The 23,799-nt window shown below is 33.6% G+C and overlaps 2 protein-coding genes across 2 annotated transcripts; one reads left to right on the top strand and one right to left on the bottom strand.

Moving 5' to 3' along the window:
* Positions 1–296: 296 nt before the first annotated feature.
* LOC117321819 (sushi, von Willebrand factor type A, EGF and pentraxin domain-containing protein 1-like) lies at positions 297–7,826 on the top strand. Its single transcript, XM_033876399.1, has 7 exons — positions 297–410; positions 982–1,324; positions 2,178–2,354; positions 2,469–2,582; positions 2,920–3,165; positions 3,383–3,583; positions 4,342–7,826. Exons 1-7 carry the CDS (start codon positions 396–398, stop codon positions 4,512–4,514), a joined length of 1,269 nt encoding a protein of 422 aa, XP_033732290.1. The 5' UTR covers positions 297–395; the 3' UTR covers positions 4,515–7,826.
* LOC117342520 lies at positions 4,901–5,591 on the bottom strand. Its single transcript, XM_033904702.1, has 2 exons — positions 5,581–5,591; positions 4,901–5,372 (listed from the first exon to the last, which is right to left on the bottom strand). Exons 1-2 carry the CDS (start codon positions 5,589–5,591, stop codon positions 4,901–4,903), a joined length of 483 nt encoding a protein of 160 aa, XP_033760593.1.
* Positions 7,827–23,799: the final 15,973 nt, after the last annotated feature.

The raw sequence follows: 23,799 nt of genomic DNA, 5'->3' as shown, positions 1-23,799 counted from the left end.
GAAATGATTCTCCTTAGTTTTCACTGCAAAACATCAACAACAACAAAAATAAATAAAACATAACAGGTTTTTCTAAGTTACAACACTTCGTCTTTTACTAAGAAATGATAAAGGTGCATTATATCAATAGTACCTTGTCAGTGTCAGCTCGACTGGTCGAAATGTTATAACAGTGATACCTCTTGCTCGCAAGTGTCTGTTAGGATATTGGTCACTGAACCAATGACTGGTGATTTCATTGGATAAGGTAAACAAAGCTACCTGGGAATACCATGGGACATTTATGTGTACGTAAAGTTATTCATAAATAACAATCTTCTCAGTGCGATTACACACATGTATATATACAACTAAGCCGGAAGTAAACCTGCCAAACAGCGGAGAAAAGTTGAGCTATGAGGGAGCTTCACGTGAGTTTTTATTTAATTATTGTCTCAGCTATTTTGTAATATTTAAAAGAGTATCACTGTTTTGCCTATAAGTTCAAGATTTCTTTTATACATTTGTAAAACCAAATATAGGTGTTCTACTACATAAGTCTTTTGTCCTGTAACAGAGGTAGATAAAATAGGTATATATAGTCAGTGTACAACTATACACGTGTATCACATCCATGTAACCCCCCCCCCCCCCCCCCCCCCCCCCCCCCCCCCGTTTACACCGAAGTTTTATTAACTTTACACTGTATTCACTCCAAATTCAATGGTTCTTGTGTGAAACTACAGTTAGTCTAGCAGTTAGGGAAAATCACCAAAGGTCCTTTCAGAAACTTTCATTTTTTTCACAATTTAATTTTTCCGAAACCAGGTGGTGCTTTAATGTGTAATAGAACTAAGAATATGTGTCGGGGTCTATCACGTAGCCTTTATCCTTGTCTACTTTAGTGGTATTTGTTTTAGCCTTTCAGGTGTCACTGACTCGGGTCAACGTAAAGCGTGAGGTCGTATGTACTTATTTATGATAACGGTTCTGTTGGTACAGGTAGCCTTATTCCTCGGTGTGACTGTGGTCCTTTTGTCACTATGGCAACTGCCATACCATGCTGTATCGGCGGGATACGCTGCAACATGGGGTTCATGTAACTGTTCTTGGGTCGAATGGCAATCTTGGTCGGTTTGTAATAGGTCCTGCTTTGGAACGAGGGAACGAGAGAGGCAGGTGTGGATATTCTTCTATGACGGATGCGACTCATTCAGTGACTGCGCAACTAGTGATATGGCTTACAGTTACTCCGGGTGTAACGAAGTATGCCACAATGGCGGCAGCAGTACCGGAAGTGGATGCAACTGTGTGGCAGGTTACTATGGCAATTGCTGTGACTACCGTAAGTAATTACTCTATACAATATGCTGAAACAATTAATATTGTATGTTGTGCTGAAACAATTACCATTGTATGTTGTGCTGAAACAATTACCGTTGTATGTTGTGATTATTTCGAAATGTCATGTCAGCTATTTATCTAATTTAATGAGAATCTTAACAGATCGTGCAAATTTGTCAGTTTTACCTATGAAGATATTTCGAAGATGCAGTAAATAACAAAAATAACAAAATTTTCGTTGAACGTGTCGGTCGGATACATAGAATTTGAAATCAAGGACACTAAAGACTATTCAACGTCAGTCGTTTACTACGGTATTTACTAACAACGTAATCAGCAGGTCAGCAAACAAATAAGCTTTATGATAGGCATGATGGCTTTTATATACTGTTATTATTTTCCATTTCTAGATAGCAACATCCATGCTTCATCTCATTATGGTGCACGTATAATTATGTACCAGTTAAACAACACGAGGTTTCGGGAGATGCAAGTTGATGAACGATTTGAAATTTTGATAATGATACCATTTGGAAATGCTGTGTCATTTTGTGAGAGAAAATCACGTGTGTGATGCTGTTGATATGTCCGGTGGATCCGTTGTCCCATGTCAAGCTTGCATTTTGAAGATGTGACCTATTCAGTATTTGACATATATTAGATTTGTATGTCGGGTGTCGTCGGTAAAGCAGATGACGCTTACTAGACCTGTAGTCTATTCTCTTTGTATTTTATTTTTCATTTTAATTAAGGTATTCACTGTTGTTTTAGAAGGCATTGTCGTAAACTTTGTAATTATCTATTTCTGATCTTAATACGAAGGTGTGAATCATATTTTCATTGTCGTTTGCTAGAAATCAACTGCGGATACCCGGGAACTCTAAGCAATGGTCACGTGTCCGGAAGTGTGTACACCTACGCGGCATCAGTAGGGTATTCATGTGATACGCATTACACTCTGGTTGATGGCTCCTCGACAAGGACATGTCAGCTTAGCGGAACCTGGAGCGGGACTCAGCCTAGATGTGCATGTACGTTTTTGTGATTGTTTTTTTTTATTTATTTTTGTGTGTAGTTTGAAAACAGCCATTACGTTTTTCATTGATGTAATTCTGCACTGACCAATCAAATTGTGTGTTCAACAGTTTCCAACACGTGCTCCAGTAACCCGTGCGCCAATGGTGGCACATGTACGAATGGAATAGAGATGTTTACCTGTAGTTGTCTACCGGGTTGGAGTGGTATAACCTGTGCCGAAGGTATATATATATATATATTGTTTCTTGGGTTCACAAGCGGTTTGTATAGGATGATTTAAAGGTAAATGTGTTTAACTAGTGCAAACGCTTGTAAACGGTTGATAACTACTCTGTCTGGTAAATCACGGGCTTGTGTCTCAAACTGACAGCATGAAATAAAGATAAAAATTCTAAGGAAACAATTTAAATACAAGTATTTAGATATGTGTTTTAAAAAGCATGGGTAATAATTCTGGTTTTAAACCGAAATTATTTAGAACTATACAAAATAACGCTACCTCGATTTTCGAGATTTTTATTGTTTTGAATGATGATCATATCGAAATATAAACTTCAGATGTACAGCCTCCAGTCATCACCGGATGTGACTTTAACATCCGCGCCAATGCCACTACCCCGCTACACTTCGTGAACTGGACAGCTCCAACAGTCTCCGATCCAATGGGACACGAGATAGAAGTCTCCACGAACTATCCGACATCGGAATACGAGTTTCCTTGGGGGGATTTTGTCATACATTACGCCGCAGTGAAGCCGTTCAATGGATTGACTGCAGAATGCACCATACAGGTTGAAGTTAGACGTACGTGGATACCCTTAGATAAATAAGTGTTTAAAAATTATGTGGGGTTAAATTGAAATTTTAATTTTGATACACTTAAGGTTGTTTCAATATATAATTGTCCTTTAATATATTAAATCAAAACAGTATCATATCAGTGAAAAACAAGTTTCAAAACTCTTAAAATTTTGTTATTTCGCTATACTAAACGTTGTACTCTACACTGTTCTTCAACTAGCGACGCCTTGTGAGGACCTCCCCGTGCCCGATAATGGGGCTGTGGTGTGTAATGACTGGAGGACGGATTACGGCCGGTATTGCCAGGTTGTCTGTCACACAGGTTACTCATTACCTGTCTCTGTGAACCCTGACCAATGGTATGTCTGTGGGGCGTCTGGAACATGGGCACCTGTCACCCAGGACCCGCTCACCTGCAGATGTAAGTATTCATAATATAATATAATATAATATAATATAATATAATATGTATTTTAGTTAAAGACTGCGCTTCCAAGATTCCATTTTTATCCCTTTATGGTCTTACCCTATCAATATTATGATGAAGTGAACAAAGGCCTATATGACAGACTAGTATTCAATATGCAAATTCTCTCTTGCATTTGGTAAAAAATGTATTAAGATATTTGATAATAGATACAATAAATGTATTCTGCAAGGTAGTTTGTTCTTTTAAATGTTATATATAATACAGTACAATGTTTTCATACGATATAAGAAACATTATATCATATAGTTGTAAGTTTCCTAACATACCAATTGTTTTATCTGTTGTGTATGACATTGTATTAGACGTTTTATGATAAATCATTTGCTGTATACATGTATATTATCAATATAACACATGAAAAATATTGGTAATAAGTTCACAACATAATAAAATAGCATTATATTTATTTTCATTATCAACTTCGACGTAATATCTTATTACAAAACCAAATGGATATATTTTATAGATAAGCCTGAGAGGGCAGAAAGGCCTTGCGGCAAAGTCTGTTTTTTTTGTTATTTTTTTTTACATTCACCTTCGCAAGGACATATTTCAATTTCTTATATACATATATATATATATATATATTTAACACGCTAGTATATCATAGTTAACGCTATCTGTATCATTACTTCGGTTAAGGTAGGCGCCTCATCATGGACCTGTATATCCTTTATTTGTATTTTCAGCCTATACTCTTTCAAGCCAGAATACGACCAGTGTGAACAACTGTACCGACACAGGGTTCATATCCACTACAAAGACAGCTTTCATCGACAATCTCAAATCATCCGCTTTCAGTGATGTCTGTAACGACTACTCGGACTTGTGCAACACTAACAATGCATTTGTGATGTGTTAAGTACCGTCATCATCTGCAAATTGATGTTTGTGACGTGTAGTTATATATTGTAAACGCAATTGTTTTGACGCTCTCATATTTTGGCTCACAATTCAATTAAACAGTTTATCGAACAATACATGCTATAGAAAACAATAAAGAGAAACTGCAAATATTGCGATAATAATCTAGCAAAATGGCCCAAGGTCGAAAATCGATCGCTAAAATAAGATTATCACTAAAATGCGTACTGTTACAGTAAAAACGTGATTACACCAACTGAAATGATTTAGAAAGAAATATTTTTTTATCGAATTCATCAATAATGCAATTGGTTTCCATTAGAGTTCACATTACAGTTACAGTTTAACCTAGCGTCTTGCCCTTTAACCTAGCGTCCAGCCCTTTTAACCTAGCGCCTTGTCCCCTTTAACCAAGCACCCGAGCCACTTTAACCTAGCGCCCAACTTCTTTAACCTAGCGCCCTGCCCCTCTGACCAAGCACCCAGCCACTTTAACCTACTGCCCAGCCCTTTTAACCTGGCGCCCTGCCTCTTTAACCTAGCTCTCAGTCCCTTTAACCTAGCGCCCAGTTTCTCTAGCCTAGCGCTCTGCCCCGTTAAGCTGGCGCCCTGTCCCATTAACCTAGCGCCATGCCCCTTTACCTTTGCGCCCAGTTCCTTTAACCTAGCATCCAGTCCATTTAACCTAGAGCCCAGTCCATTTAATCTAGCGCTGTGCCCCTTTAACCTAGCGTCCAGTCCCTTTAATCTAGCGCTCGGTCCTTTTAACCTAGCGCTCTGTCCCTTTCTGCTAGCGCCTTGTCTCTTTTTATCAGCGCCATTATTATTCTCTTTATTTCGCTCCTCAAAGAGGATGCTATGAACAGAATAGCATAGTTACAATAGTTAACAGGATAATTGATAAAGAACATGTACAGTATACAATATGACAAAATATGAATACAACAAAATCAATGATAAGGATTACCCCCTTTAAACTAGTCTTAACGTTTTACACGTTAGATAAGGGTGTTGAACCACTATCACCTTCTTGAAAGACGAGTCTGATATCCACTACGCCATACCTTATCACCATTGATTACGGCTCAGGGAACTAGCAATGAAAGAATCAAATACCGAGGAAAAAACCCGCCTAATTCCCATTATTTCTTTTCATTGATTTAGAATTGTCCTTTTTGTCTATACTATGTCCTTGATATGATATGTTAGAGAAATAAAATAAAATAAAATCAAAAACGCCAAAGCATAATTGTGTTACCAATTTGCCAGCTAATAACGCTGGGATTATACGAAGAACCTGTCCATTCATTAGATCTGAGGAGAGTGGACTCGTACCCAGTATAACCTATTATGTATGTTTGTTTATGTATAACCATCAAATTACTTATGTGGTTAGCATTGTGCAATAAACATTCGAATTTAATCAAATTGAAATAAATACTCTCAAAGAATATGATAAAAAGTGAAATAAATTATTGGGGAATTTGATTTGTCTGAAGGATAAATTGACGTATATCATACAAATATGCGAAAATAACTTTCAACTTTCTTGTCACTTTATATGATTATCACGTATCCCTATAGGCAAGTTACCCAAGTTTATTCTTATTGTGTTATCAAGTTATGGAAGCTAACACGTAATGGAAGCTAACAAGTAATGGAAGCTAACAAATATTGGAAGGTAATAAGTGATGGATGGTAACAAGTAATGAAAATTAACAAAAATGGAAGCTAACAAGTAATTGAAATTAACAAAAAATGGAAGCTAACAAGTAATGAAAGTTAACAAGTAATGTAAGTTAACAAGTAATGAAAGTTAACAAGTAATAGAAGGTAATAAGTAATGGAAGCTAACAAGTAATGGAAGCTAACAAATATTGGAAGGTAATAAGTAATGGAAGGTAACAAGTAATGAAAGTTAGAAGTAATGGAAGTTAGAAGTAATGGAAGCTAACAAGTAATGGAAGCTAACAAGCAATGGAAGGTAACAAGCGATGGAAGGTAACAAGCGATGGAAGGTAACAAGTAATTTAAGGTGATAAGTAATAGAAGGCAACAAATAATGGAGGCAAAACAGGAGAATTTGCAAATATTTGACCAATTTTAAATTCATTAGATAACTTAATTGCCACTGAGAAATTGATCAATGTGTAAACTTCCTGGTACGACTGAATTGACGTATTATCCTTAATAAAAGACAGACATATTGAATTATTATTCTTGTTCGTGCAAGCAAATATCTCCAACTAAAGGTGTTTGTATTTATGTATAAATTCTATTGGCGTCAAACGGGGCGTTATCGATTTGTTTTGTAATGTTCAGTGGGAAAATGTCAACTCTAATATACGTTATTTGGTACTGTGATAACAAGTTTTTGCGTCACCTTCTAATTTTCTCTACATGCCATATAAGGTTTTGTCATTTTGGCAAAGTTTCTAAAAACACATTCTATCGGTGGGATAAAAGATGAGTTGTTATTACATTTCAACATTCGGTGTTCCAGCTCTTACAATACACGCTCAATTCTAGTCTATATTTCTGCGAATCAGGCTATTGTTAGAAGAAGGAAGTTTATAAGTTGATTTACCATTCAGGCGTATTTAAGCTTTTCTATGGATTGTTTGATTTAAATACCGATTGCTTAGTATGTGTATTCTGCGAAACTATAAGACAAATGTTTTGACATTTGTGTTTTACGTAAACAAGTTCGTCTATAAGCTTATTGAGTTATCAAAACATCTTACCGGGGTACATATTTACAGCATGAAGTCTGGTTTTAAGAACTCTAGTTTGCGTGTAGATTTATCGAATATGCAGATATCAACTATATATTTTGATTTGTTTTTGTGACTTTACTTATTCGAAATAGTTAAATGTTGAGAAGAAAGCTAAAGAAAGAGAATACCGAAAATGTGCATTAGACTCTTCATTTCAAAAGTTGTAAAACATAATGGAAATATCTGTTTAGAAAACTTACCAAACTCGTATCAAAATTGTTCTCTTGTTCCAAATTATCAAAATACATTAACAGCAATACGATTGCGTAGATCGACCTTGGTTGATAATCTCCTATTTTTATGTACATATACAGCATTTATATTTATATTAAAGTGATATTGATGAAAGTGATATGTAAGATATATAAGTATTTGAACGGTGTCGAGAACTGTATGTTAGGGTCAGAGTTGAAACGACACAGCAGTGTCTTTATAGCTCAGGGTAAAGGAATGAATAAAATTTCAAACGAGATTATTACATTCTCATGTAGACTGTCGCAATCTTTATTCAATAAACATGAAAATAGACAATATTACGATCGTTGAAGTTTATTTGCGTGGATACAATGCCATTGCCGTCTTTTGACAATATCAGATAACCTCTATATGCACTTATATCATACATTAAACAATTACTGGAATGTGATCCGAGAACGTATAGGCTATTTGTGCAACCAATATAAAAACGATTGAACGTGTTGATTAACCTTTTGTCAAAAACAAGTATAGAAATTGGAATTGGAAATGGCCATGACGTGGATTCCAAGTACATAAAGAGGAAGTAAGAAATGGCAGAAATAAAGGCCAACTGTCATAACAAAATAAATAATCTTATGTGACAGATTACATGTAAAAGACATAAAGTATACCGTAGTAAAGTGATTTTAATACTGATTCGTATAATCTTATTAATTATTAATGAATGTCAAACCGAATATTTGCTACATTAAACACATGAATAGTATACTCAGTATATATGTCCAAGACAAGTAGTATCATGTATGAGGCTCCTTTGTCAGAATGGAGTATTTAACTACAAATATGGTAGAGATGGGGAATTTTCTTGGTTTGCTTATCTCTTATGAGGTGGATCATCGGAAACAATTTGTACAGCAAATAGGATATTGGTAGAAAGAAAGATTGCAATACTTTTTTTTAGAAATGTCCTACGTAGTGAAGACTTTTAATTGCTTTTAGTTGTTTTTACAAGGTATACGATATTCTTTTCTCTTCTTTTAGACAATGTAAGCTATCGGTTATCATCAAGTATTTTAATGATATTAATGGCATTTCTCATTAACGATACGAACTGTACCGTTTTAAGAGTTTATTATTGGAATATAACAACATTATCTGGACTCTCGTGTAATCTACTACTCCCATGTTTTGTCTTTCATACGTTCGCACAAGAATAAAAAAAAAAACACGTAAAAGTTTGTTATATAACTTTCCTCTTTAAAATCTTCAAAAGGTCCAGGAAGAAGCATGTATGATACAAAAATCAAAATGTCTTACTTAAATTTCCTGTCTTACAATGGGTTAATGGAAGTAAGTTGTCAACGTATGAAATAATCCGGCCTACTTTTAACGAAGACGGTAGGGCTGTATACACCATCATCAAAATCAACATATAGTCGTCAAGGAAGTAATTTATAACGAAACTTGGTATTCCCTTAATATGGCATTTTTACAGTACACACCGCTAGTATTAAACGCTGATATTTTTTATATATATATTTCTATTTCTATTTCATATCTATACACATTAATCTGTGTCTACTTTCCGTACTCGTAAGGTTAAAGGTCAATCCGAGTTAGAACTTGCGCATGTAAATAAACGTGTCAATTACATGATATCGAGAGGAGGGTTGAACGTTTACATAAAATCAATTATAACACTAAAGCTTCCAGATAGAAAAACACATGCATTATCATTTTATATTCACAAATTGTAATTAAAGATGTTGCATTTTCATAGCCGCCTAAGAGTAATTTTGATACAGGAAACATTTGAAAAAATATCGTTTTTGCATATCTATAAAAATACATACTTGACAGTATTGCCCAATGCAAAAGTATGAGTTTCTCTTATATCTTTTTAATTCAAAGTGAATAAAACTTAATTGTCACCCAAAGAAATACTATAGCACTCCACTAATATGTATTGTATGTAACTACCTGTTGATTAAACAATCACCTTTAGGAGACAATCGCGTGTAGTTCTATACGACAGGTGCCATTTTATGCATTTTTTGACAAGAAGTGTGTACGCTGTCGGCGATGCAGTATCTGATCATGTAACATTCTGGTGAGCAAAGCGAAAATGTTTTAAACTATTGCCAGATATATATATCAGACCACGTTTAGATAATTAGATTTCATTCAAAAGGGATAACGTTTTTGGTCCGGATTACGTAATAAGATTAATAACTTTTAATCAGTATTCATGAATTGACTGATTTAAAAAAATTAATATAACGATTCCTTTCTTTTCTAAATAATCATGATTTTATAATTAGGTAGACTTTCTCTGTGATGGGAAGTTGATTGTTGATTGATTGGCTTTTTATATGTGTAATGTGTTTTACTAATAGCAATGAGTGTGGTTTGGTGGTCGAGTGGCACAGTAGTAACTCCAGACCGGATGTTAATGTAATGCTGTCACCTTTACCGACCACGTGGGTTTTCCTAGGGTACTCTAACAGTAAGAACACATGCACACTTATATATATAACATAATAGCACAACTGACGATGGAAGACAACTTGATTACTCGTGTCCTAACATGATCATTGTGGAAGTCGTCTATAAGATGATATGAATACCTTGATCGCAATGTATTTACATACATGGATACGAATTGTACATACAAAATGTATATAATATATATTTCTCTCGGTACAACTACGACAGGAAATTCAAATCTATATCTTCGGATCACCAGCACAAAGTGTATATGATACATTGTGCTAATAGATAGATGTATAACTTAGCAACACAAATGACGAAGGAAAACACTTTTTGACTCGTGCCCTGACCGGGTCTCGAACTCACGATCTACGGGACCCAATCGCCTAACCAGAAATACCCGCAGCTTATACGCTGCGCCACATCGGCGTTCTTATATATATATTCACAAAAATGACGAATCTTCAGATCCACACATTGACGTGACCCCAATTGGATAAGGGGAAAACAATTAAACCTCCATTCAGAACAATTATGATACCAGCAATAAAAATATGCCGGTACTCATTTTTTTTCACGGATGGAATAGCGCAAGGGGTTTTTAAACTACGTCAGATCAGGATATTGAACCAATGTCGCCTGTCTCTCGATCAAATTAAATTGAAACACCAGATAATAATCGTATAACCAATTTGTTATCCAATAGTTCTGAGATTATATGTAAAACTTGTTTATCCATTGTCATTAGAACTGAGGGCAGTGTATCCTTGTACCCAGTATAATATAATACTCTACTAATATTGTTAAACCGTTATGCATGTTTGTATATGTATTACCATCAAATAACTTATGTGATTAGAAATGTACAAAAACATTCAAATTGAATTGAATCAAAGTAAACACTGTCACAGAAACCTATGGATTTATGGCTGTTATTAGCTCTTATTGTGTTAACTTCAACTATTTAGTTAGTTAAGCTAATAAACAACGGAAGCTAACAAGCAATGGGAGTTAACAAATAATGGAAGCTTACAAGCAATGGAAGTTAACAAGCAATGGAAGCTAACAAGAAATAGAAGTTAACAAATAATGGAAGCTAAAAAGCAATGGAAGTTAACAAGTAATGGAAGCTAACAAGCAATTGAAGTTAACAAACAATGGAAGTTAACAAATAATGGAAGCTAAGAAGCAATTGCACTTAAGACAATATAATAAGTTGTGGAGAATTTGCAAATGTCTGACCTACTTTAAATCCAAAAGCTGACAATAACGACTTTAAAATTAATCAGTGGTAAACTTCCTGGTCGAAATGAAGTGGCGGCTTAGCCTTCGCTAAATACAGACAGTTTGAATTATTATACTTGTTCATGCAGGAAAATGTTTATCGCTATAGGTGTTTGTATTTATATAAACTATAAGATATTATGATAACTTATTTAGGAGTTTTACAGTATAATGCATTGACTAGTTATTTAATTTGTATTAATGTTTATTTATGTCTATAAATTAATGTATATATGTATTTTAATTGATCATTGAATGGATCAATTAATTACCACTGGTGACTCAATACAATCAGTACATTGTCATAACTCTGGTTTCTGAATGTAGAATTCAAAGATGTAATACTCTAATTCCATCAATTGTTTTGGAAGTAAAAGACCAAGTGGTGTCAAAAGGAACGTTATTGATTGATTTTGTACTTTCAAATTGAAGTTTTGAACTGTGTCGAGAACTGTATGTTAGGCTCAGAGTTGAAACGATGCAGCAGTGTCTTTAAGCTCAGGGTAAAGGAATGAATGAAATTTCAAACGAGATTATTACATTCTCATGTAGACTGTCGCAATCTTTATTCAATAAACATGAAAATAGACAATATTACGATCGTTGAAGTTTATTTGCGTGGATACAATGCCATTGTCGTCTTTTGACAGTATCAGATAACCTCTATATGCACTTATATCATACATTAAACAATTACTGGAATCTGATCCGAGAACGTGTAGGCTATTTGTGCAACCAATATAAAAACGATTGAACGTCTTGATTAACCTTTTGTCAAAAACAAGTATAGACTTTTTGGAAATGGCCATGACGTAGATTCCAAGTACATAAAGAGGAAGTAAAACATGGCAGAATTAAAGGCCAACTGTTATAACAAAATAAATAATCTTATGTGACAGATTACATGTAAAAGACATAAAGTATACCGTAGTAAAGTGATTTTAATACTGATACGTATAATCTTATTAATTATTAATGAATGTCAAACCGAATATTTGCTACATTAAACACATGAATAGTATACTCAGTATATATGTCCAAGACAAGTAGTATCATGTATGAGGCTCCTTTGTCAGAATGGAGTATTTAACTACAAATATGGTAGAGATGGGGAATTTTCTTGGTTTGCTTATCTCTTATGAGGTGGATCATCGGAAACAATTTGTACAGCAAATAGGATATTGGTAGAAAGAAAGATTGCAATACCTTTTTTTTTAGAAATGTCCTACGTAGTGAAGACTTTTAATTGCTTTTAGTTGTTTTTACAAGGTATACGATATTCTTTTCTCTTCTTTTAGACAATGTAAGCTATCGGTTATCATCAAGTATTTTAATGATATTAATGGCATTTCTCATTAACGATACGAACTGTACCGTTTTAAAAGTTTATTATTGGAATATAACAACATTATCTGGACTCTCATGTAATCTACTACTCCCATGTTTTGTCTTTCATACGTTCGCACAAGAATAAAAAAAAAAAACACGTAAAAGTTTGTTATATAACTTTCCTCTTTAAAATCTTCAAAAGGTCCAGGAAGAAGCATGTATGATACAAAAATCAAAATGTCTGACTTAAATTTCCTGTCTTACAATGGGTTAATGGAAGTAAGTTGTCAACGTATGACATAATCCGGCCTACTTTTAACGAAGTCGGTAGGGCTGTATACACCATCATCAAAATCAACATATAGTCGTCAAGGAAGTAATTTATAACGAAACTTGGTATTCCCTTAATATGGCATTTTTACAGTACACACCGCTGGTATTAAACGCTGATATTTTTTATATATATATTTCTATTTCTATTTCATATCTATACACATTAATCTGTGTCTACTTTCCGTACTCGTAAGGTTAAAGGTCAATCCGAGTTAGAACTTGCGCATGTAAATAAACGTGTCAATTACATGATATCGAGAGGAGGGTTGAACGTTTACATAAAATCAATTATAACACTAAAGCTTCCAGATAGAAAAACACATGCATTATCATTTTATATTCACAAATTGTAATTAAAGATGTTGCATTTTCATAGCCGCCTAAGAGTAATTTTGATACAGGAAACATTTGAAAAAATATCGTTTTTGCATATCTATAAAAATACATACTTGACAGTATTGCCCAATCCAAAAGTATGAGTTTCTCTTATATCTTTTTAATTTAAAGTGAATAAAACTTAATTGTCACCCAAAGAAATACTATAGCACTCCACTAATATGTATTGTATGTAACTACCTGTTGATTAAACAATCACCTTTAGGAGACAATCGCGTGTAGTTCTATACGACAGGTGCCATTTTATGCATTTTTGTGACAAGAAGTGTGTACGCTGTCGGCGATGCAGTATCTGATCATGTAACATTCTGGTGAGCAAAGCGAAAATGTTTTAAACTATTGCCAGATATATATATCAGACCACGTTTAGATAATTAGATTTCATTCAAAAGGGATAACGTTTTTGGTCCGGATTACGTAATAAGATTAATAACTTTTAATCAGTATTCATGAATTGACTGATTTTAAAAAATTAATATAACGATTCCTTTCTTTTCTAAATAATCATGATTTTATAATTAGGTAGACTTTCTCTGTGATGGGAAGTTGATTGTTGATTGATTGGCTTTTTATATGTGTAATGTGTTTTACTAATAGCAATGAGTGTGGTTTGGTGGTCGAGTGGCACAGTAGTAACTCCAGACCGGATGTTAATGTAATGCTGTCACCTTTACCGACCACGTGGGTTTTCCTAGGGTACTCTAACAGTAAGAACACATGCACACTTATATATATAACATAATAGCACAACTGACGATGGAAGACAACTTGATTACTCGTGTCCTAACATGATCATTGTGGAAGTCGTCTATAAGATGATATGAATACCTTGATCGCAATGTATTTACATACATGGATACGAATTGTACATACAAAATGTATATAATATATATTTCTCTCGGTACAACTACGACAGGAAATTCAAATCTATATCTTCGGATCACCAGCACAAAGTGTATATGATACATTGTGCTAATAGATAGATGTATAACTTAGCAACACAAATGACGAAGGAAAACACTTTTTGACTCGTGCCCTGACCGGGTCTCGAACTCATGATCTACGGGACCCAATCGCCTAACCAGAAATACCCGCAGCTTATACGCTGCGCCACATCGGCGTTCTTATATATATATTCACAAAAATGACGAATCTTCAGATCCACACATTGACGTGACCCCAATTGGATAAGGGGAAAACAATTAAACCTCCATTCAGAACAATTATGATACCAGCAATAAAAATATGCCGGTACTCATTTTTTTTCACGGATGGAATAGCGCAAGGGGTTTTTAAACTACGTCAGATCAGGATATTGAACCAATGTCGCCTGTCTCTCGATCAAATTAAATTGAAACACCAGATAATAATCGTATAACCAATTTGTTATCCAATAGTTCTGAGATTATATGTAAAACTTGTTTATCCATTGTCATTAGAACTGAGGGCAGTGTATCCTTGTACCCAGTATAATATAATACTCTACTGATATTGTTAAACCGTTATGCATGTTTGTATATGTATTACCATCAAATAACTTATGTGATTAGAAATGTACAAAAACATTCAAATTGAATTGAATCAAAGTAAACACTGTCACAGAAACCTATGGATTTATGGCTGTTATTGGCTCTTATTGTGTTAACTTCAACTATTTAGTTAGTTAAGCTAATAAACAACGGAAGCTAACAAGCAATGGAAGTTAACAAGCAATGGAAGCTTACAAGCAATGGAAGTTAACAAGCAATGGAAGCTAACAAGAAATAGAAGTTAACAAATAATGGAAGCTAAAAAGCAATGGAAGTTAACAAGTAATGGAAGCTAACAAGCAATTGAAGTTAACAAACAATGGAAGTTAACAAATAATGGAAGCTAAGAAGCAATTGCACTTAAGACAATATAATAAGTTGTGGAGAATTTGCAAATGTCTGACCTACTTTAAATCCAAAAGCTGACAATAACGACTTTAAAATTAATCAGTGGTAAACTTCCTGGTCGAAATGAAGTGGCGGCTTAGCCTTCGCTAAATACAGACAGTTTGAATTATTATACTTGTTCATGCAGGAAAATGTTTATCGCTATAGGTGTTTGTATTTATATAAACTATAAGATATTATGATAACTTATTTAGGAGTTTTACAGTATAATGCATTGACTAGTTATTTAATTTGTATTAATGTTTATTTATGTCTATGAATTAATGTATATATGTATTTTAATTGATCATTGAATGGATCAATTAATTACCACTGGTGACTCAATACAATCAGTACATTGTCATAACCAAGTGGTGTCAAAAGGAACGTTATTGATTGATTTTGTACTTTAAAATTGAAGTTTTGAACTGTGTCGAGAACTGTATGTTAGGCTCAGAGTTGAAACGATGCAGCAGTGTCTTTAAGCTCAGGGTAAAGGAATGAATGAAATTTCAAACGAGATTATTACATTCTCATGTAGACTGTCGCAATCTTTATTCAATAAACATGAAAATAGACAATATTACGATCGTTGAAGTTTATTTGCGTGGATACAATGCCATTGTCGTCTTTTGACAGTATCAGATAACCTCTATATGCACTTATATCATACATTAAACAATTACTGGAATCTGATCCGAGAACGTGTAAGCTATTTGTGCAACCAATATAAAAACGATTGAACGTCTTGATTAACCTTTTGTCAAAAACAAGTATAGACTTTTTGGAAATGGCCATGACGTAGATTCCAAGTACATAAAGAGGAAGTAAAACATGGCAGAATTAAAGGCCAGCTGTTATAACAAAATAAATAATCTTATGTGACAGATTACATGTAAAAGACATAAAGTATACCGTAGTAAAGTGATTTTAATACTGATTCGTATAATCTTATTAATTATTAATGAATGTCAAACCGAATATTTGCTACATTAAACACATGAATAGTATACTCAGTATATATGTCCAAGACAAGTAGTATCATGTATGAGGCTCCTTTGTCAGAATGGAGTATTTAACTACAAATATGGTAGAGATGGGGAATTTTCTTGGTTTGCTTATCTCTTATGAGCTGGATCATCGGAAACAATTTGTACAGCAAATAGGATATTGGTAGAAAGAAAGATTGCAATACTTTTTTTTTAGAAATGTCCTACGTAGTGAAGACTTTTAATTGCTTTTAGTTGTTTTTACAAGGTATACGATATTCTTTTCTCTTCTTTTAGACAATGTAAGCTATCGGTTATCATCAAGTATTTTAATGATATTAATGGCATTTCTCATTAACGATACGAACTGTACCGTTTTAAGAGTTTATTATTGGAATATAACAACATTATCTGGACTCTCGTGTAATCTACTACTCCCATGTTTTGTCTTTCATACGTTCGCACAAGAATAAAAAAAAAAACCACGTAAATGTTTGTTATATAACTTTCCTCTTTAAAATCTTCAAAAGGTCCAGGAAGAAGCATGTATGATACAAAAATCAAAATGTCTGACTCAAATTTCCTGTCTTACAATGGGTTAATGGAAGTAAGTTGTCAACGTATGAAATAATCCGGCCTACTTTTAACGAAGTCGGTAGGGCTGTATACACCATCATCAAAATCAACATATAGTCGTCAAGGAAGTAATTTATAACGAAACTTGGTATTCCCTTAATATGGCATTTTTACAGTACACACCGCTGGTATTAAACGCTGATATTTTTTATATATATATTTCTATTTCTATTTCATATCTATACACATTAATCTGTGTCTACTTTCCGTACTCGTAAGGTTAAAGGTCAATCCGAGTTAGAACTTGCGCATGTAAATAAACGTGTCAATTACATGATATCGAGAGGAGGGTTGAACGTTTATAAAATCAATTATAACAATAAAGCTTCCAGATAGAAAAACACATGCATTATCATTTTATATTCACAAATTGTAATTAAAGATGTTGCATTTTCATAGCCGCCTAAGAGTAATTTTGATACAGGAAACATTTGAAAAAATATCGTTTTTGCATATCTATAAAAATACATACTTGACAGTATTGCCCAATCCAAAAGTATGAGTTTCTCTTATATCTTTTTAATTCAAAGTAAATAAAACTTAATTGTCACCCAAAGAAATACTATAGCACTCCACTAATATGTATTGTATGTAACTACCTGTTGATTAAACAATCACCTTTAGGAGACAATCGCGTGTAGTTCTATACGACAGGTGCCATTTTATGCATTTTTGTGACAAGAAGTGTGTACGCTGTCGGCGATGCAGTATCTGATCATGTAACATTCTGGTGAGCAAAGCGAAAATGTTTTAAACTATTGCCAGATATATATATCAGACCACGTTTAGATAATTAGATTTCATTCAAAAGGGATAACGTTTTTGGTCCGGATTACGTAATAAGATTAATAACTTTTAATCAGTATTCATGAATTGACTGATTTTTAAAAATAAATATAACGATTCCTTTCTTTTCTAAATAATCATGATTTTATAATTAGGTAGACTTTCTCTGAGATGGGAAAATGATTGTTGATTGATTGGCTTTTTATATGTGTAATGTGTTTTACTGATAGCAATGAGTGTGGTTTGGTGGTCGAATGGCACAGTAGTAACTCCAGACCGAATGTTAAAGTAATGCGGTCACCTTTACCGACCACGTGGGTTTTCCTAGGGTACTCTAACAGTAAAAACACATGCACGCTTATATATATAACATAGTAGCACAACTGACGATGGAAGACAACTTGATTACTCGTGTCCTAACATGATCATTGTGGAAGTCGTCTATAAGATGATATGAATACCTTGATCGCAATGTATTTACATACATGGATACGAATTGTACATACAAAATGTATATAATATATATTTCTCTCGGTACAACTACGACAGGAAATTCAAATCTATATCTTCGGATCACCAGCACAAAGTGTATATGATACATTGTGCTAATAGATAGATGTATAACTTAGCAACACAAATGACGAAGGAAAACACTTTTTGACTCGTGCCCTGACCGGGTCTCGAACTCACGATCTACGGGACCCAATCGCCTAACCAGAAATACCCGCAGCTTATACGCTGCGCCACATCGGCGTTCTTATATATATATTCACAAAAATGACGAATCTTCAGATCCACACATTGACGTGACCCCAATTGGATAAGGGAAAAACAATTAAACCTCCATTCAGAACAATTATGAAACCAGCAATAAAAATATGCCGGTACTCATTATTTTCCCGGATGGAATAGCGCAAGGGGTCTTTAAACTACGTCAGATCAGGATATTGAACCAATGTCGCCTGTCTCTCGATCAAATTAAATTGAAACACCAGATAATAATCGTATTACCAATTTGTTATCCAATAGTTCTGAGATTATATGTAAAACTTGTTTATCCATTGTCATTAGAACTGAGGGCAGTGTATCCTTGTACCCAGTATAATATAATACTCTACTGATATTGTTAAACCGTTATGCATGTTTGTATATGTATTACCATCAAATAACTTATGTGATTAGAAATGTACAAAAACATTCAAATTGAATTGAATCAAAATAAACACTGTCACAGAAACCTATGGATTTATGGCTGTTATTGGCTCTTATTGTGTTAACTTCAACTATTTAGTTAGTTACGCTTATAAACAACGGAAGCTAACAAGCAATGGGAGTTAACAAATAATGGAAGCTTACAAGCAATGGAAGTTAACAAATAATGGAAGCTTACAAGCAATGGAAGTTAACAAGCAATGGAAGCTTACAAGCAATGGAAGTTAACAAGCAATGGAAGCTAACAAGAAATAGAAGTTAACAAATAATGGAAGCTAAAAAGCAATGGAAGTTAACAAGTAATGGAAGCTAACAAGCAATTGAAGTTAACAAACAATGGAAGTTAACAAATAATGGAAGCTAAGAAGCAATTGCACTTAAGACAATATAATAAGTTGTGGAGAATTTGCAAATGTCTGACTTTCTTTAAATTCAAAGGCTGACAATTATGGCTTTAAAATTAATCAGTGGTAAACTTCCTGGTCGAAATGAAGTGGCGGCTTAGCCTTCGCTAAATACAGACAGTTTGAATTATTATACTTGTTCATACAGGAACATGTTTATCGCTATAGGTGTTTGTATTTATATAAACTATAAGATATTATGATAACTTATTTAGCAGTTTTACATTATAATGCATTGACTAGTTATTTAATTTTTGTTAATGTTTATTTATGTCTATGAATTAATGTATATATGTATTTTAATTGATCATTGAATCGATCAATTAATTACCACTGGTGACTCAATACAATCAGTACATTGTCATAACTCTGGTTTCTGAATGTAGAATCCAAGGATGTAATACTCTAATTCGTTTTGGAAGTAAAAGACCAAGTGGTGTCAAAAGGAACGTTATTGATTTATTTTGTACTTTCAAATTGAAGTTTTTTAATAAAATAAATAAGTTTTTTAAAGCTAGCTATTTAATCGAAGAAGAAAAAGGAGATTTTGTTATTAGAATTTAACATGGCGTCTCAGTGTATACAATACACGTTTTATTATAGTCTGTATTTCTGTGAATAAAGCTATTTTAAAAGGCAGGAAGCTTAATAAATCGATTTTGAATAGTCATTCTCTTATCAGATCTCTGATCGCTTTAAATCTGATCGCTTTGTAGGAGTATGCTGCAAACTGCACAATAAATGCGTTTAAATCAGATGAATGCAATATGTATACATTTGTATTGACATTCGTGTTCTACGTAAACAAATTTATCTATTTGATTTTTGAGTTTACAAAACATCTGAATATAACATGTTTAAACAAGGTACACATCGATAGCTTAAAGCTAGTTGTTAGGAACTCTAGTTTGTTTGTAGATTTACCCTATATGCAGGTGTTCGTTTTTTTTTTTTTTTTTTTAATTTATTGCATTTAGTAGTCATTCAAAATGATTTGCATCTATAACTTAAACCCGACGCTGTTATATTTTGTGCATCAAACTCTCTTGATTTGAATGATTTAATATAATGGGAAATACCTGCTTGGAGAACTAACATAACTCAAATCTGCTCTCCTCTTACGAATTGTCCAAATACACTAATAAACGATTGCATAACTTCAGCTTGATTGACAATCCCCTATCTTTTTATGTAAATACAGTACGTTTTGTATCTAAATTTATATGGAAGTGAAAGAGATGAGAGTGATATGTAAGATATTGATTTGATGCAGTAGTGTTATTACCGCTCAAATTCAGTGAAGAAATGAACGAAAACTTAAACGAGATTATCACGTTCTCGTGTAGACTGTCATAATCTTTATTAAATAAAAATGGAAATAGTGAATATTTGTGTGAAAAGCAGTTTATCACGCACTATTATGCGACGAACGTTCTCCTGAGGTGAAATAACTATTAGCAGTTTAAAAAGAGCTCTGTCAACTCAAAAACGACATTTATGTTCATTTACGTGGACACAATGTCGTTTGAGATATCATATTTTGATAGCATTGGATAACTTCTTATTGCACTGTCATCATGAATTATTCAATTACTGGAATGTGAATCGGAAATGTAGGTGTACTGTTTGTGACATCAATGTAAAAACGACTGAACTACTGAATTCATCTGGTGTCAAGAACAAGTAAAATATGTTTTGGTAAATAGAAGCGATCTTGGAAATGCCTATGACGTGGATTCCAAGTAACTAAAGAGGAAGCTACTACATATCAGGGAGGTCAAGGTGTTTCTGCATTCCAACTGTCATTACAGAAGAAAAGAAATAATCTCGTGAGGTAGAATACATACAGTTAATAATCTTTGGTGTAGTACGTATAACCTTATTAATTATCATGAAAGCCACACCACATATTTGCTACATTTTCCCATGACAAATATAGTATTCTGCATGAGATTCTGTTGATAGAATATGGTCTTTTACACGGAATAATAATCTCCAGACTTTTAATTGCTTTCAGCTAATTTTACAGGGTTTAAGGTATTTTTACTGTCTCTTAATGTATCATTGACAACTCTTAAGCTCTCATTTATTATAAAACCTATCAATCAATGACATTAATGACATTTTTCATTAAGTATCCCAACTGAACCCGTTATTCATGAGTTTCTTTCAAATTAAAGCACCATTATCTGGACTTTCATATAATCTACTACTCCGATGTTTTTGTCTGTTATGCGTACGAACAAGACTTTAAAAAATGTGGAAGTTTGATGGCTTAATGATACCAAAACCAATATGTCTGACTTAAAGTTCCTGTTTTACAATGGGATGAAGGAAGTAACTTATATCGCTAGATATTAACGTATGGAATAATCCGGCCTACTTTTAACGAAGCGGTAGCGCTGTATACAACATCAACAAAATTAACATATAGTTGTCAAGGAAGTAATTGTATAACGAAACTTGGTATTCCCTTAATATGGCCTTTACAGTACACACCGCTTGAGATACACCCTTCGTAGCTATACACACACATGTCTGCACTCGTCAAAATAAAGGTCACTTTAAGTTAAAACGTTCACATGTAAATAAACGTGGATAGGTCAATAACATATCGAGACGATGAAGGCGAATGTTTACATAAAATGTCACATGTACATCGACGACAAAAAGTAATTATTGTGTACATTCAAAACAAAACATCAAAGTTCTTTACTCATAAAAACACCATAAGCTACATACTAAACAGTGTTTAAAATTTCAATTTCTCCTACATACAAAGTGAATTAAAAAATAAAGCATCCCACAGAAATATTGCCGCACTCTGTTAATACTATATACATGTAGTTATATATCACGGATGTCATTATATACATTTTTGTCACAAGCACTGTGTCGGCGATGTAGTATATTTGAGGATAAAATCATTGTATAGATATGAACCAATGGAAATGTTTTTATTGTTGGAAGATCTTTATATCAGACCACGTTTACTTCATTCAATTTGATTTAAGAGGGAGAGCATTTTCGCTCCAGAATACATAAGATTGAAAAATTTATTTCGGTATTCCCTGTAAATGTAAAACATTGTCAAAAAAGTCCTTTTCGAAAACATCAGGCATTGAGGGAATACATGATGAAGTTAAAAAGGGGCAATTTGTTGTGTTTCGACTCGTTATAACTCTATATACACACGTCAACATTATTTCTTTTCTTATAGATATTGGATAGACCCTTTGCTTTAGAAATTTTAAAATTATGGTGATATCGGTAGAGATAAGTACACTGAGAAAAGGTCCTTTAAAATACAGAGCTACCGACCACCACACTGCTTACATGGATCCTATTAATACAAGGCCTTCTTAAGTAAATAAGTCTTACAGCTATTGTACTCAATAATGCATATTCTGATATTTCATCTTATTTTGTAAAGTTGTATATATCAGATTTAGCGAAAACTGTTCGGTTTTTTTCTCATCCAATATAAAATGTTATATGTAGATACTCTTTGTAATACTTTTAAATTTTAAAATCTAGTGTGGTAATTCATTGTGAAATAATTGGCAGATTTTCAAAACTAAGTTTATATTTTCTCTGAAAAATGGGTTAACGATAACTGTCAATCATCCATACTTAGACCTAGATCTATCTACAGTATTATAACAGTAATGAGTGTAATGATTCATACATGATGACATACACAGTATGCAATTTTACAAATAGTCGTTTGTTGACGTATTTGTTTTGCAAGATCTATTGTCCAGGAAGTAGACCGAATTCTAAATTTCTCGCTAAGAGTCCTTCCAGACAAACAAATAAAGCATTTGTGCGATAAAAACCTTCTTAAAACGCTTATTGCCTGAATTCTACGTAAAAAGGGACAGATAACGTCCTCGGGGATTAGTGTATTGAAATGTTTCAAAACTGGCATTTAATGACTGCTGTATAATTGGGTAAGTCAGTATGACTGTTGTAATCTGGGTGAACTATTGAATTAAAAGTAGGCATTAAATAGATCTTACATCATCATGAATGTACTTGTTGCGAATAGTGTATATTTACAACAACAAGGACTTTCCATAAGAAAAACCAGTCGGCTCTTTCTATTTGAAATGGGTTTGTAATACCATCATTTTTGGTAACTCAATATAAACCTAGTCAGTTCGAAAAATTGAAAATAAAATTAATATCACAATTCCTACATTGTGTTTGTTTTCTATTAAATTTTATTCAGCTGTACCACAATATTGGAAATAGAAAAAACGCTTATACAGATTGAAAAAGACACACAATACATTAATACAATTCACAACGAATTTCGAATGAGACCGGTAACAATAGTAGAGCCAAGCATGAATTAAACTGCATCATACAGCTGTTCTGTCCTTCTATAAATCAGCCGTGATGTCAGGGACATCATACAGCTGTTCTGTCCTTCTATAAATCAGCCGTGAGGTCAGGGACATCATACAGCTATTCTGTCCTTCTATAAATCAGCCGTGATGTCAGGGACATCATACAGCTGTTCTGTCC

The sequence above is a fragment of the Pecten maximus genome, chromosome 2, assembly GCF_902652985.1.
Source record: "Pecten maximus chromosome 2, xPecMax1.1, whole genome shotgun sequence".
In the NCBI taxonomy this organism is placed as follows: Eukaryota; Metazoa; Mollusca; class Bivalvia; order Pectinida; family Pectinidae; genus Pecten; species Pecten maximus.
Note: the sequence above shows the minus strand (reverse complement) of the source record. Positions and strands in the feature narration are given on the sequence as shown.